This window comes from Schistocerca serialis, chromosome 9 (genome assembly GCF_023864345.2).
Source record: "Schistocerca serialis cubense isolate TAMUIC-IGC-003099 chromosome 9, iqSchSeri2.2, whole genome shotgun sequence".
Classification (NCBI taxonomy): Eukaryota; Metazoa; Arthropoda; class Insecta; order Orthoptera; family Acrididae; genus Schistocerca; species Schistocerca serialis.
Window position 1 is genome coordinate 426,344,393 of NC_064646.1, and position 15,012 is coordinate 426,359,404.

The 15,012-nt window shown below is 38.9% G+C and overlaps 1 protein-coding gene across 2 annotated transcripts; it reads right to left on the minus strand.

Annotated features, from left to right (window-relative positions):
• Positions 1 to 6,538: 6,538 nt before the first annotated feature.
• Positions 6,539 to 11,172, minus strand: LOC126419262 (rab-like protein 2A). 2 transcript variants are annotated; one of them, XR_007575948.1, is made up of 6 exons: positions 11,066 to 11,172; positions 10,882 to 10,991; positions 10,596 to 10,787; positions 10,420 to 10,517; positions 10,185 to 10,350; positions 6,539 to 7,431 (listed from the first exon to the last, which is right to left on the minus strand). XR_007575948.1 is itself a non-coding variant. In XM_050086420.1 (5 exons), exons 1-5 carry the CDS (start codon positions 11,170 to 11,172, stop codon positions 10,258 to 10,260), a joined length of 600 nt encoding a protein of 199 aa, XP_049942377.1. In that variant the 3' UTR covers positions 6,539 to 10,257. The 2 variants fall into 2 exon arrangements, 1 of the variants encoding a protein (XP_049942377.1); XM_050086420.1 differs by having other exon boundaries at positions 6,539 to 10,350.
• Between the last annotated feature and the right edge of the window lie 3,840 nt (positions 11,173 to 15,012).

Genomic DNA, 15,012 nt, shown 5'->3' on the forward strand with positions numbered 1-15,012 from the left:
ATTAAGAAGTAATTATGGCATGTTGTCAAGAATATTTTGTGCTTCCATGTCAGTTATCAGTTGGTCAGAGCTTTTAATATTATAATTTTGTATCATCAAGTGCAGAAAAAAAAAATACAGCTCAGCCACAGGGAAAGTCCCATGGGTTGTATGTGCCACTGCCTTAGTTTTTGATGTTGCGGCACAGAAAATTGTATTACATCTTGGAACAGATTTGCACTTCTTTATCAGTTCAGTCATTGTTGGCACACAATACATGCTATCAAATCAAAAGAGATGTAACACACAAAACTGATATGAAAAGAAATGGAAAAAGAGGAAATTACATTGGCTAACAATGCTTGCAGTACTGCCCTTCTGTGCTATCAGCATATTCTATTCTTACGTGACACATTGTCCATAAGGTGCCTGACACTGTTTTCCTCAGGGCTAATGCATTATACTGTGTTTATGTGTGCATTGCCCTAAGTGCTATGAATGTCTCTGTTCTGTGCCATGTGCTGCATGCATCAGCTTATGTCATCAGGTTATTGTCAGCAAACATTTGTAGAAGAATATTCATCTTTGAAGGTGTATCAGTCATAAAGATTATCATATTTCCATACATGATGCCCCACATTTTATGCTTCATCATAACATTTAAAGCAATGACTGTGTACATAGATACCGAACTTCGTTGTCTTGGTTCATTTGTACTTAAGTTCTCAAAAATGCATTTTCTATTAATTATGTTAATGAGCTGCTGTTATGTGGAGCACATACTCTGGACCTACACCTATACTCTGTAAGCCACCATTAAGTATGTGGCAAATGGCACTCCAGGTGCAACTACCATTTCTTTTTTTTTTTTTTTTTTTCCTTCCCTTCCCATTCACAAATGGGGCCTAAGAAGGGGGAGGATTATAAGTAATCCCCCCAAATGGGTTCAAATTTCACTTAACAGTACAGTCATTTTACCATTACAATGTGGAAGCATTAAAAAAAAAGGTCCAAAAAGGCCGCACACAGAACTGCGGTTTGAGGGGTCTTGGTGCTCTGTTCCTTTGTGATCTAGGAATATGGAGTAAACAGTTTTTGGTTGAGCTCAGACCAACAGCCATTTGTATAGCCATTCAAACATTGGACTTACTGTAGCTATATTACAGTATATTAAGCAATGTTTGAAAGACAAACCAGAGCTGGTGCCAAGGCAAATTGGTTAATTCCTTTCACAAAAGGTTTTAATTGGGCTGAAATTAGTACTCGGCTAATGGCACCATTTGGATTTTATGCGCAGAAACGTGAAAAACATTTTTTTTCTGGAAGGTTTTTGGAGCCTGCCACTTCTGTAATTTAAATTTGTATGAATCTGTTCAAACTTTACACAAAAGTAGATAAATGGGTATATTCAAAACCTCACTTTTTTAATCCAGTAATCACTACCCATTGTTGAGATATGATGGTTTAAAGTATACCTAAATATAGTATGTAAAATTCGTTGTTATGGGTGTTTAATGCATGGAAATTGTATAATGTGAATCAAATAAATAAAAAAATGCCTTCTTATGATAAATCATTCAGATTTTACATGCTAGAGTGAAAGTTGGGAATCAGAATGAACTATGTCCCTATCATAGAACAAAAAAGGCAAATACGGGGTGTTCAAAAAAATCTCTCCACGGTGCTGTATGATTGTTATCTGCGCATGCCATATGATTGTACGCCTTCCTGGGTTTTTCAATGAAACAATAAACGCACAACGATACTGCAGTGATATTCTGTACCCATTCATTAGAGAACTTGTGTTAAGTGAAATACTGAACGGTTATTTTCAACAAGATGGTGCAACCGCGCATACAACTCGCGTTTCAGTGTCACTGCTTGCTGATGTTTTTGGTGATCGAATAATTTCACAGGGACTTTGGCCTCCATGATCGCCTGACCTAACACCACCTTACTTCTTCTTCTGGGGTGGAGCGAAAGCAACTGTCTATAAAAACCGTCCAGAATCAATCGATGAATTGAAAACTGCAATATCCACTTTCACTGCTTATGTTACAGAAGAAATGTTACAGCTGGTGTTTGGAAACATGATTAGACGAATTGAATTGTGTATTCAACAACAGGGGGAACACTTTCAACATCTAATGTGAAAATTTGTATCTAAAAATGAATATTCAGTAAATTAATAACTTGTATTTCACTGAGTTTCATTTCAGTATATTCACTGCAGCTTACAATCATATGGCACAGTGAAGAGACTTTTTGAACACCCCATATATCCTGGACACAGTCAGAGATGTAAAAGTACAGAACTAGCTTTTAGACTTACCTGGCAGCTTCAAAGACATGTAAACCAAAACATCTTGACATATTCACATTTTTTTATGATTTAACCCTACTTCCCCAGTGCAGTAAGCTCTCTCAGCTGCAAGGTGTTGGCACACCTGTATCTTGCAATTTATAGTCTAAAGTCCCTGATCCTAAGCCCAAAATCTGGAAGATTTCCCAGCCATAGTAAACAATGTATAACATATACAAGGTCTGTTCAAAAAATTTTGGAGCATTTGTAATTCTGCACCAATGGTGTGTTGGAGCAAAGTTCGGTTGGCATCCCTGCACATGCTTGTGTTTAATGTGTACTTGTTTAGAAGTTTCATTGTTTTATATCTGTTAGTTATTGTTCAGTGCTGTACTGAGTATAATGTTGCGTCGCACAGTTTACTGTTTTCGAGATGACAGAGTTAGAGGAGCAACGTGCCTGCATTAAATTTTGCGTGAAACTCAAGAAAACCTTTACAGAGAAACACCGAATGATGCAGGAAGCCTACGATGGTGAATGCTTAAGCCGTACTTGGTGTTACAAATGGTTGACATGATTTAAAAATGGCCAGGTTGAAGTTAAAAATATGACCCTTGTCAAGACACCCTTCAATGTCTACCAGTGATGCCCATGTGTGGAACATCAACAAAACTGTGCATGCCAATCAAAGACTGACTGTACGAGAGATTGCAGAAGAATGTAACATTTCAGTAGGAGCATGTCATAAAATCCTGACACACCATCTTGGAATACATAGTGTTGCCGCCAAGTTCATCCCACAGCTGATGAGTCAAGACCAGAAAGACCTTCGCCTCGCAATCTGTGAAGAGCTTTCATATTGTGCAAATGAGAAAGAGGTATTCCTTACGAGAATCATAACTGGTGATGAGACCTGGGTCTACTGTTATGATATTGAAACCAAGGCTCAAATCTTCCCAATTAGTCGGGAAAGGTTATCCAAGCCCATAAACAGCTTGTCAGGTCAGGTCAGGTCAAATGTCAAAGCCATGCTGATAGTTTTCTTTGAGTTTGGAGGATTAGTTCATCACAAATTCATGCCATTGGGGCAAAATGTTAATTGATGGTACTATTGGGACATGTTATGATGCCTGGAAGAAAATGTGAGAAGGAAACGGCTTGAAATGTGGCGAGACAATTCATGGCTCTTGCATCACAACAATGCACCCGCACATTCATCCCTGTTTGTGTGTGACTATTGTACACAAACGAAATCGCTGTGCTGCCTCATCCTCCACACTCTACAGACCTGGCCTCTCAAACTTTTTTTTTACTTCTAATGTTGAAAGCCCCATTCAAAGGACAAAGATTTGCAACAATAAATGAGATAAACGAAAATTTGCAGACGGCGCTTCGCCCGATCCAGCAAGAGGCGTATCAAGACTGCTTCCGGAAGCAGATATGGCACTGGGAGCAATGTATCAATTGCGGAGGAGAGTATTTCAAAAGAGACCGTACACAATAAGTAAAAGATAAGCATAGAAAAATTTTGTGTACAAAGTCACGGAACTTTTTGAACAGACCTCATATAATTTGGCTGAAGACCATACATGTAATAGCTAAAAAAGTTTTTTGGGCTATCAAATTTCTGGGGGTGGGTTTATTTCTGTGGGAATGCCAAAACAATTTTTTGATTTCTGGGTGGTGGGGCGATAAGGTGGTTAATTTTTTCATTGAGTGAGACCTAGCCTCTATTATATGTATGGTGAGAGGTGGAAAAGCAACTAAACACAAATTTATACCAAAGTGACAAATGTCATGGGATAGCAATACACACATATACAGACTGCGGCAGTATTGCGTGCATGAGGTATGAAAGGGCAGTGCACAGACGGAACTGTTATTTGTATGCAGCTGAGTCACGTGAACAGGTTTTCAACATGATTATGGCCGCACGATGGGAATTAAGAGACTTTGAACACAGAATGATTGTTGGAGCTAGATGTATGGGAAATTCCATTTTGGAAATCATTAGGAGATTGAATATTTCAAGATCCACAGCGTCAAGAGAGTGCGAGAATACGGAATTTGAGACATTACCTCTCACCACAGACAATGCTTGTGGCCTTCATTTAACAACTGAGAGCAGCAGCGTTTTCGAAGTGTTTTCAGTGCTAACAGACAAGCAACATTGTGCAAAATAACCACAGAAATCAATGTGGGACGTATAACAAACGTATCCGTTCTGACAGTGTGGCAAAATTTGGCATTAATAGGCAATGGCATCAGATGACTGACATGAGTGCCTTTTCTGTCAGCGACCATATTGGTTGGAACCTAGACGACTGGAAAACTGTGGCTGGTCAGATGATTCCCGAATTCAGTTGGTAAGGGCTGATGGAAGTGTTTGACTGTTTACGTGGAACTGATAAGTGACTGAAAATAGTAACATTCAGCTACTTCGAGACGATCTGCAGCCAAATGACGATGGAGTTTTTATGGATGACAATGTGCTGTGTCACCAATCCACAATTGTTTGCGATTGGTTTGAACAACATTCTGTTCTGGTCAGTTCGAGCGAATGATTTGGCCACCCGGATCACCCGACACGAATCCCATCAAACATCTATGGGACGTAATGGAAAGGTCAGTTTGTGCACAAAATCCTGCATTGGCAACACTTTTGCAGTTATGGATGGCTCTAGGGGCGACATGGTTCAGTATTTCTGCAGGGGAATTCCAATGATTTGTTGGCTCCAGGTCACGTTGATTAGCTGCACCATGCCAGGCTAAAGGAGGCCCAACATTGTATTAGTATCCCATGATTTTCGTCATCTCAGTGTGTGTTCTTCTAGAGTGGGATGCGTCTACAATAGGAAGTATCGAAGAGTGGGCATGCATGCATCCTAAACTTTAATGACATGTTGTGTCATACTGCACAACGTGATAAATTACCCGCTGGATGACATGATGTTATATATCATATACAACATGACATCATGTTACCTTACTTGACATGATGCATTTCCTTAAAAGAGATGGGTACTAAAAAAAATATGAATATGTCATGATGTTTTGTTTTAAATGTCTTTGAAGCTGCCAAATACGTCAGAAAGCCAGTTCCCTGACTTCCCAGGACAAAAAGTTTGACAAATCACTCATTTCTGAGGAATCCACGAGATCTACAAATATAACAGCTTAAATAAATAAAGGGAAAGCCTCAGGCTAAGCAGATGTAGGTTCCTGTGTCACAGAGAACAATCATCACAGGTAGCAAGGCCACTGGAGAATGCTGTTAATAGTGCATATAATCTTCACACACATGCTAAACTTCAGTCCAGAAAATGTTAAGTGCAATAATTTCAAGGAGATTATATGGGTAGGGAAGGTTAGGAGCAACTGCAAGCCACCTGTAGGTTTGCTAAATGCGGTGACATCTAGTGAACAAGTCAATATTTTTGTTACATTTATTTGCAAAATTAAGTGTTTTAACATTTTTTACATGCTCTACAAGTTTCACAGCACCCTAGTCATAAATGACGTATGTAAGAAGCTAAATATCTGTGACACGACTAACTATAGATGTAACCATTTGTGTGTTAAAATATTTCTCCTACTTCCTAGTACATCAGGACTGTACTTATGTAGAACCATTGTTCTCTCTGCTGTAATTTGTTACCAAAGTTCCGGGCAAGAATTTTGCAGTTGCTACGTACTATGTAGTGAATGCCTCCCTTTTTTTCCATTCAGAGATAGAATTTATTAAGAGCTTGGCTGTCCAATTCAATCCGTACTTAAATTTCCTAATTTATGACCTTATGCAAATTAAGTTTTGAAATCATTGGTCTTATGGAAGAAAAGTTTTTCAAAAACTCCTTGCTTCACAGTGTGTGTGTGTGTGTGTGTGTGTGTGTGTGTGTGTGTGTGTGTGTGTGTGTGTTCCATTTGACTCTTAGTGTTTCTCTCCAGTTCTCAAATTATTTACTCATACAAATGTAAGTCAAGTGCTTATTTTACCATACCTATCTCTGGTCCTCTGTGAAATGATGGCACGTAAATGTGCAGTTCTTAATAATGGCTTTATTATTTGAGATCTTTCATTAAGTTTCACTTTGAGACAACAACCATCTTAAAATTATCAAAAGAATAATTAAGGATATAATGACAGGTATATATCTTTAGACCTATCCTGCACCTGACTTTTCCCACTTCCACAATTTCTCCTTAGATAAAAGGCTACTGAGTACTGCATGTTTTATAACAAAATCAAGTTCAAAGTTTTGACAACAATAAGTTGTTTTATTCACAACCAAAAAATCTTTATGTTCTAACAAATTGGACGGATTTTTATGTGTAGTAACATCATAAAGAATACAATACTGTCACAGCAGTTTTATACAGATGTCTGATAAGTGCATTAATTCAGTGACACCATCGTTCACAAAAACACTGCACAATGTTTCAGAGATGAAGTTTAACTGAGAATTATCATAAATTTCATTTCATTTTACATATATTTACATACTCTTCACATTTATGAAAAAGAAAGACGTGTAAGTATAGTGAGTATAACAATTTTCTACAGGTCCTTTGTGAAACATTTTCGTGAAAATATGTTTCTACTAGTCAATTACACATCTGAATATAAAACCTGAGCAATTACAATAATTAACCTGTTAATGTAGATATCATTTAGAACTGACATGAACAAGTACAAAGTTCAGTGTTCCACCGGCTTTTAGACCTATCATTACACCCATCAGCCTTAGTCAATAGAGTGCATGGAATAAAGTTATTCTTACAGCTCAGGATGTGACACATCAGACTCTAAAGTACAACATTTCATCAAATTTTGCAATGTAAAATTTTTTGAAAAACCAAGACACTGACTTTAAAAAAGTAGCCTAAAATTACTTGGACTCCACAGGAAATGATCCTAATTTTAAGAATGACCTGCCACATAGTAATAGTGACAATGACATTGTGGTTGTAAATGTTTGGCATCAGAGAAATGCCAGAGTAGAGATTGCACCATTGTTTTACTGGTCTGTATTCCATTCTGTGGTTAAAATTTAATGCTCTAGTATTTATAAATTTCTATTTCTTGTTCTTGCATTATACTGTCCGTGAAGCAAGCAGCACAATATGTTTTCTCAATTATACAGTGTTTTCTGCAAAATCAAGTAAAATTCACAATTATTTCTTTACTTGAAAAAGACTAAAGTAAAACATAAATGTCATTTATGTGCTACTTTTCCAAAGACACAATACTGGCAGTTATTGTAGCACATCACAGCATTAACCTTGCTATTGATCCCCAGCATACATTGATATAAATGATTATCTTCAATGAAATGGAAAATCGTAAACATTTCATTTTACTTTTTGTATATCACACTCATGTTTGATCAACAAATCGTTACACACAAAAATTAGCTTGTTGTCGATTCAGATGCTACAAATCATGAAGCATCTACCATGGAACCACCTCTGTCCCATCATATTCAGTTCTCAATAAAAGTATAAATGTTAATGACACTTGTTTCACCTTTAAAGACACTCCTGTGTAGAAATTTGCTAGTTTCTTAATTTTCTGAAATATAAATACAGGATACAACTATGGCCCATATAATGTTAAAAAGACAGAATTTGTTCACCAATTGTATATTGGTTTATAGGTGTAACAAGCAATATTGGTTTGTTGGCTCATTAAACTTTAATCTTCATTAATTGGCTGCTTGTCAAGTAGTTAATGTAAGTAATGTCTTGTACTTCGGTCTGGCATCAAAGTGCCCACGAAATAAAATTTTTTGATCAAACTCAACAATGTGCCAGAAAATTTAATCACTGAGATGCACTAACACTTGCTAGTGACAACATACTTTAGGCGTACTCATTGTAAGGCACACACTAAGCTCATTAGAAGCTATAAGCTTACATTCTTCCAACATATACAAATGTTGTACTCCCTGTCAGTCCATGAACTCTAAAACAGGTTTATAAATGTTGCTTATTTAAAAAAATTTATTTACTGAAAATAAGTCACAGGATATACTTGTTCTTAAGTGTACAAGACATAGGCTACACATTTGGTTTTCACACCATTTAAGGCCTCAAAAAATGCAGTACTGTTGCCTTAACACTGTAAAAATTGCAGTCCAGAAATCCAATAGAAATATAATTTTCCTTATATTGAAAAGATGTGTCACAAAAACAGTACCACTGCATAATACGTAATTAATTTCTCTTATTACTATGCTGTACAAAATGTTAAAAAGGCATCACCATCTAAACATTTATATCTACTGTAAAATCCTGTAACAGGTAAATCCTGAGAGGAAATTCATACCTGAGTAATATCAAAGATACCAGTGAAACTAGAGACTTTGAAATGAACAGTTCTTTCTTTACATACTACAGAGATCAAAGAGAACCTGATGAGCAAAGATGGTATGAGGAAAGAATGCATCATCTCATGTCTGGCCATTTATTATCAGTTGTGGCTTGACCTCAAAACCATCTGTTGCTACTGAAAAAAAATACCAAAAGCTCAGATTCTCAGTTTTACATTTACATGTTCCTTTTGACTAGAATTCAATACATGAGAATCACTCAACAAATTCAGTGTAGGGAGTCCAATACACACAAGGTTATGTATGTTACATGGGAAAATCTTTGGGACATTTAGTTTTATGGTACTCAGTTGGCGACACTGCAACAAACTGAGCAAACATGGAACGATTCTAGCAGCTAATAAAGAGGTATTATTTTTTTAAAAAAAAGTGCTGCTGCTGAAAGATGTTCAGCTTTTATAAATTACTGTAAACATTAGCATCTAGAGCCACTCGTCAACAATGTGCCCGGGGTATAAATATTGTGTGTTTATAAAAATGAGAAGCCAGCAGTTTAAAAGAATGTTCTTTCTTCAATGAAAACTGTCCTATTGCTGCTTCCAATTAATCATAAGATTAGTTATCCTTTTCAACAACTCACTGCATCTGCCAATGAAGTACTAGGCGTATATCCCTTACCCCTAAACAGAGGTATACCTCTTCAAAGATTAATCGAGGGCACCCTACAAGCAGATGCAGAATTATGACACACATGCGAAAGACGTTGACAAAGCAGGTGGGAAACAGAACATTGCCAATAGGAAAAAGCTATGAATGGTGCTAAAGAGAAAAGGTAAATTTATGAAGAAGACAGTCAAAACACTGATTCAGTGCCTACAGATAACAAAACTGGTTGGGGGAGAGTTGCTTTTATCATTATGCAGTAAGAGTGAAGGGCAGAGGGGATAACAAGTAATGTAAAAATTTTCTACCTCATCAAATACCTTACACTGCATTATTTATTCCATGAACTTCACAACTGTTGAAAAATGCAGTTTGTAAACAATGTCGATTAGGTACCACTTTGATTAAATTAGAGCTGTGTTTCTTTTTAAATACACCAGTTTCATGTAGGTGTTCAAGAAGTGTGTTACATTTTCTTTCCCTTTCTATGCAGAAATATGCAGGCATTTCATAACCCTTTTATTTAAGTGAATTGCCATAACTGAATAAAAATTGCATGTTAGTGTGGCATCTAGTAAAAAACCACTCTGAAACTAGGGTCACATGAAAAACTGTAGGAGTCAACAATGCAGTACCATATAAGCTATGAAGAACGTTTGAAATTAATATTGGTAGTGCTTCCATTGTAGATTAAGGTATAGTTTTAACACTCAAAACTTCAGCAATTTACTTTTTTCTAATATGTCATAAAAGGTAGCACTAAGTACACTGGTCTCTCCTTAGAGATGGGAACCACAACATGCCAACATTACTTGTAAATAGAGCAAAGAACTGCATTCTATCTGTATTATGAACTGAATGTCTGCTGAACTGTGGGGGTGCACAATTGAAGAATAAAATTTAATTACCCTGATGCAAATTTAATATGGTCCAAATTTAGTTCAGCAGCAGTACAACAAACGATTCCTTACAGTATTACATTCACAGCCTTTCAAGCTCTTCCAGTATTTGATCAGAGATGTCTGTTGGGTTCTTCCTGTACTGCACAGCTCCATGTATGGCATCACGGAAAAGCTGGAAAGGAGTCAGACATTGTGTAAAGGCAAATCAACAAAAGAACAAGGGCTAATGAACTTTAATTACCTTCACTACATTGGTCCCATCTGAAGCAGACACATAGTACAATGGCAAGTTATTTTTCTGAGAGAAAGCAAACGACCGCTGGGTAACTTCCATATTGGCTGAAAGAATTGTTTCTTTGTGTAAATGGGTAGCTTACAACGACAACAAAATTATAATCTGTAATGTATGAATCGTACCGTCGATCTTATTTGCTGCACAAAGTACAGGTATTTGTGGCCGGTAGTAGCGTAATTCCTCATACCATTTACCAAGATTTTTGTATGTTATTTTTCTTGTTGCATCAAATACCATAATACACGCATGTGCTTGATGGTAGTATGATGGATGTAACGACTGAAACATTTCTTGACCAGCGGTGTCCCAGAAGTCTGAAAATTTGGAAAAAAGATTATTTTTCGGCAAAATCGGTGCTCGTTGTTTGTTTGCTAATCTATTTCACAACAAAACTCAAACTGTTCTCACCTACTGTAACAGACTCTTCGTTTACGTTCGTTTCATAACGAAACAGCGTCAGTGCGTATGTTGAGAGCTGATGCGGTTTATACTTGTCCAACAAAAATCTCTCAACCAACCTGTAGAAGAATCAATATAACAACAAGCTATTCCAACTATTTAATTAAATAAGTCATTATTTTAAAAGATTTACTTTGATTTTCCCACGGCACTGTCGCCTAAACATATTACTTTCACCCTAAAGGTGTCTTTACTGTCTTCGCCGTCATAGTCAATTTCAATATCTCCGCCACCAGCCATTCCTAAACAAATATTTCTAGCGTCGAGCATAATCGATTGTAGATTGTAGACTATCGAAAGTTCTGCCTGAAACTGAATGCAGTATATAGATGTCACACGTTTTATGTGCACAGTATGTTGCTTAGGTCATAAGGCAATTGATAGCATATGATATATAATTTACAATGATATTTTTGTTAATTAATGTAACCCTCCTCATGTTAGTATAACAGCGAATGTCAAAGCCAAGCACGTATCGATCCCATTTCTTTTAATTATCTTTCTTCAAACTATAATAATGACTTTTTACTGTCAGAAAGAAAATTAGACGCAAGTGATATCCCACATCAGGAACGAAACAACTGTAATTCTCTAATTTCCTGTCGCACCAGTTGTCGAACGATTCGACAGCATCAATTAATAAAGTAGCCTACAAGCAGTTCTGTAGTGGCGAATGTTTATCAAGCTATTCTATTTCTGCACCAATTTTCTAGATTGAAGTGAAGTGGACAGCGGAAGGAATGTTCACATATGTTTGTACTTGTAGGATTTTTTGCTTGTAAGGTTAGTAGACACCTATGAAAGCATGTCACAAAGAGAAGTGGGCGTAAAAGCGCTAGAGCACCAGGGATGTTTCACAGCTCTTCTAGCCCTTGGGACAATCACTTGTCGCGGTGTCGATGGTGTCTGTTTCGGGTGATAGGTCTGAGTAGAAGCCGGAGCGTCCTCCAGATCTTCTGTGGCTGCCAGCCTGGGAGGCGGATACGAATTCTTCCCTCCCTCGCCCCCCTCGCCTGCTCACGCCGTGTACGCAAACGCTGTGAATGATAGCCAGTGGATCATCGTGTCCTCTTGATGCGTTCTATGGAAACAATCTTCTCCTTGTCATTCCACCCTAATTTGAATGTGTTGACGGATCGTTGGAGAACTTTGTGAGGTCGAGAGGCCAAGAGTTAACCATTTACTGTCATCCCTCAGACAGACAGGTGTCGTTGTCAACGGATCCTTGTGAGCGAAGACTGATTTATTTCACTGTATTTTTGGTGCTGTTGGCTGAATTCCAGCCATTATTCTCCATAGATGTTGGCTGAAGTTCGTTGTGGTGTCTTCATTTAGGTGGTGTCTTGATTTGTAGAAAATGAGCTGAGTCGGAAGTCTTGGTTGTTCTCCATATACCAGTCGTGCTACAGAGCAGTCCACGTCCACTTTAAAGCTGCTCACAGACCTGACAGAACCAATGGCAATGAGTCCATCCACTGCTCTCCGCTGCACATTATAGCTGCCTTCAAAGTTCTGTGAAACCTTTCTACCACCCAGTTGTTTAAGGGATGGCAACTAGTGGTTCTGATATGTGAGCAGTCACATAGGTGTAGAAGCTCATGGAACAGCAATGACTCGAAGTGCTTCCATGATTTGTTGATATCGTGTCAGAATGGATCTCATGATCCAGCCACTGACAAAAGTTCTTGCCACTGTTTCTGTGTCTTCTCTGTGATGAGTATGGCTTCCAGCCAGTGAGCAAACCAATCACTATTAACAAATAATTATACTGTCCAGAGCTGAGTAAAGGTCACTTGAGGTCGAAACGAACATGTGTGAAACGTACTTTGGCATGTTGATGGTGCCCAATGTTACTGATATATGCCTGTCAATTTTGGATTGACATCTATCGCTTGATTGACCCTAGTTTCACCAATTTTTTTGATGCCCAGCCGGATCACCTTATTTGTGAGGAACCTGATAGTAGCTCTCACTCCCAAATATGCTAAGTTATGGTAAGCCTCAAATATCTGACCCCAGCACTTTTTCAGTATACATGCACCATACACTACAGGTTGTGGAATGTGTCACGCCAATACGAAGTTTATAATTTTGGCGTGTAAACATGCAAAAGGTTGAGGCTGGACATGTGCTGTGCAAGTGTAATCGCTGTCATCCTGTTGTTGCCCCACTATGCGTGAGTGAGAACAAGACAGTTTTTATTGCGGCTGATGTGTCTCATGTCCGTGGTGAACTGAGAGATGTACTCCACCTGTCAATATTGTCTAGGCAAGCCATGTGCTATGTAAAGAAAACGATTAAAGGAGCATGGACCATGTAGATAGTGAAATGCTTGCCTTCCATGGAGCCTCTGAAGTGTTGTACTGTAGTGTAGATCACGTACAGGTCTCTATTGCACTCCACCTTTTTTGTGCTCAATCTGCAAAAAAACAAAGTTAGAGGCTGCTAGGCTCCTTTTACCAACTGCTGTAATGCTGCTCATTTCTCTGGAGTCCAATTTATTCTCTGTCTGCCTAACATACACAATCAATAAAGGTTTTGCATCACCCCAGTTCCCACAACTCCTGAAGATGACAGTGGATATTGTATCACAGACACAGTCCCTTCGACTGTTCAGAGATGTCACTACATCCGCCCAAAGATGTAAACAACCATGCATGAGGCAGGGAGTTCGACGGCTGATCAGTTCCAGTCATTCCACCAGGAAGGAGGTACATAGCTCATGTTGTCTGTAGTTGAACCATGCCTAGACGGTCACTACCGCGGTTTGATCGCGTCCGCATTGTTACTTTGTGCCACGAAGAGCTCTTAACAAGGGAAGTGTCCAGGCGCATCGGAGTGAACCAAAGCGATGTTATTCAGACATGGAGGAGATACGGAGAGACAGGAACTGTCGTCGACATGCCTCGCTCAGGCTGCCAAAGGGCTACTACTGCTACCTACGGATTATGGCTCGGAGGAATCCTGACAGCAACGCCACCATGTTGAATAACTCTATTTGTGCAGCCACAGGACGTCAGTATTGGAACAAGGTGGGCCTCATTCCAAAGTACCGTTATCCAAGATGGCGGCGATGACGTCATCCAAGGTGGTGGCTGTGACGTCAATCAAGATGGCGGATTTTGGCGAGAAGTTTGAATTTTGGTGGGAAAGTGCCACATCCCCTCCCCAGCAGGATAATGCACCACACCCTGGTTATTTCTACTAAGCAAAGAAAATGGCGGGAAATAAGGACATGTCTTTATTATTTAACCAATTTCAAGCAGGTGTGTTCTCCACTGGGTCTGGACTCCAACTGTCTTAGTTCATATCAGTGCCACCAGAGGGCACTCTCCTGACTTCAGATCATGACGCAAGTACTGGTAGTCAAGGTAACGGCACCCACTGTGTTCACCGCGAGCTCCAGAGCCCATGTGACTCAGTTCACATCGTGACCACCAGATGGCGCTACTGTGAGGTCGGGTGACGACACAAGATCATCTGCTCTCTCGCGCGCGAGCGTTATAGCCGGACACGCGCCGCATCAGCGGCCCGCATGCGACCAATTACATCACAGCGTCAAGCCCGCACCTTTATACTCATGCCGGACATAGTCTTCTGTAAATTTGGTAACTAAAGTGACACCAACATCGCTCATCTTACCTATCAATCACCTAAGTACTTAATTCCATTTCAATTTTAATCATATTCAATAAATCAATGTACAATTTCAATAGTCTGTTATCAAATGAGAAGTTCCGCATTTTCCCACTATCAGATTCATTCATGGCCTAGCACCCTCCACCCCTAGAATACTGCACTCCTATTGACTACTCCGTTAGTCACGTGATTAGGCTTCATAGAACCTAGGACTTGGAATAAATTTTCACCAATGCCACACCCACCTGGATTTGGAATCTAATAGTTAAATTCTCCACCATGATCCTCAACCCAGCACAACTCCCCTTACCGACCCATGTTGGTGGGCTAACGTGTACTAACATGCACTAACGTGCACTAACCTGTACTAATGTGCAAAGTGCTTGATGTCATCCAAGATGGTGGGGCGAAATGGCAGGAAAACAGATCTGAACACAAGTC

What these genes read in the sequence shown, in the direction of transcription:
- LOC126419262 (XM_050086420.1), bottom strand. Translation starts at nt 11,172, where the DNA reads ATGGCTGGTGGCGGAGATATTGAAATTGACTATGACGGCGAAGACAGT. An exon ending in AGTGCCGTGGGAAAATCAAA is followed by an intron (nt 10,992 to 11,065) that starts GTAAATCTTTTA and finishes ATTCTTCTACAG; the next exon opens with GTTGGTTGAGAGATTTTTGT. An exon ending in ATGGGACCAATGTAGTGAAG is followed by an intron (nt 10,351 to 10,419) that starts GTAATTAAAGTT and finishes ACTCCTTTCCAG; the next exon opens with CTTTTCCGTGATGCCATACA.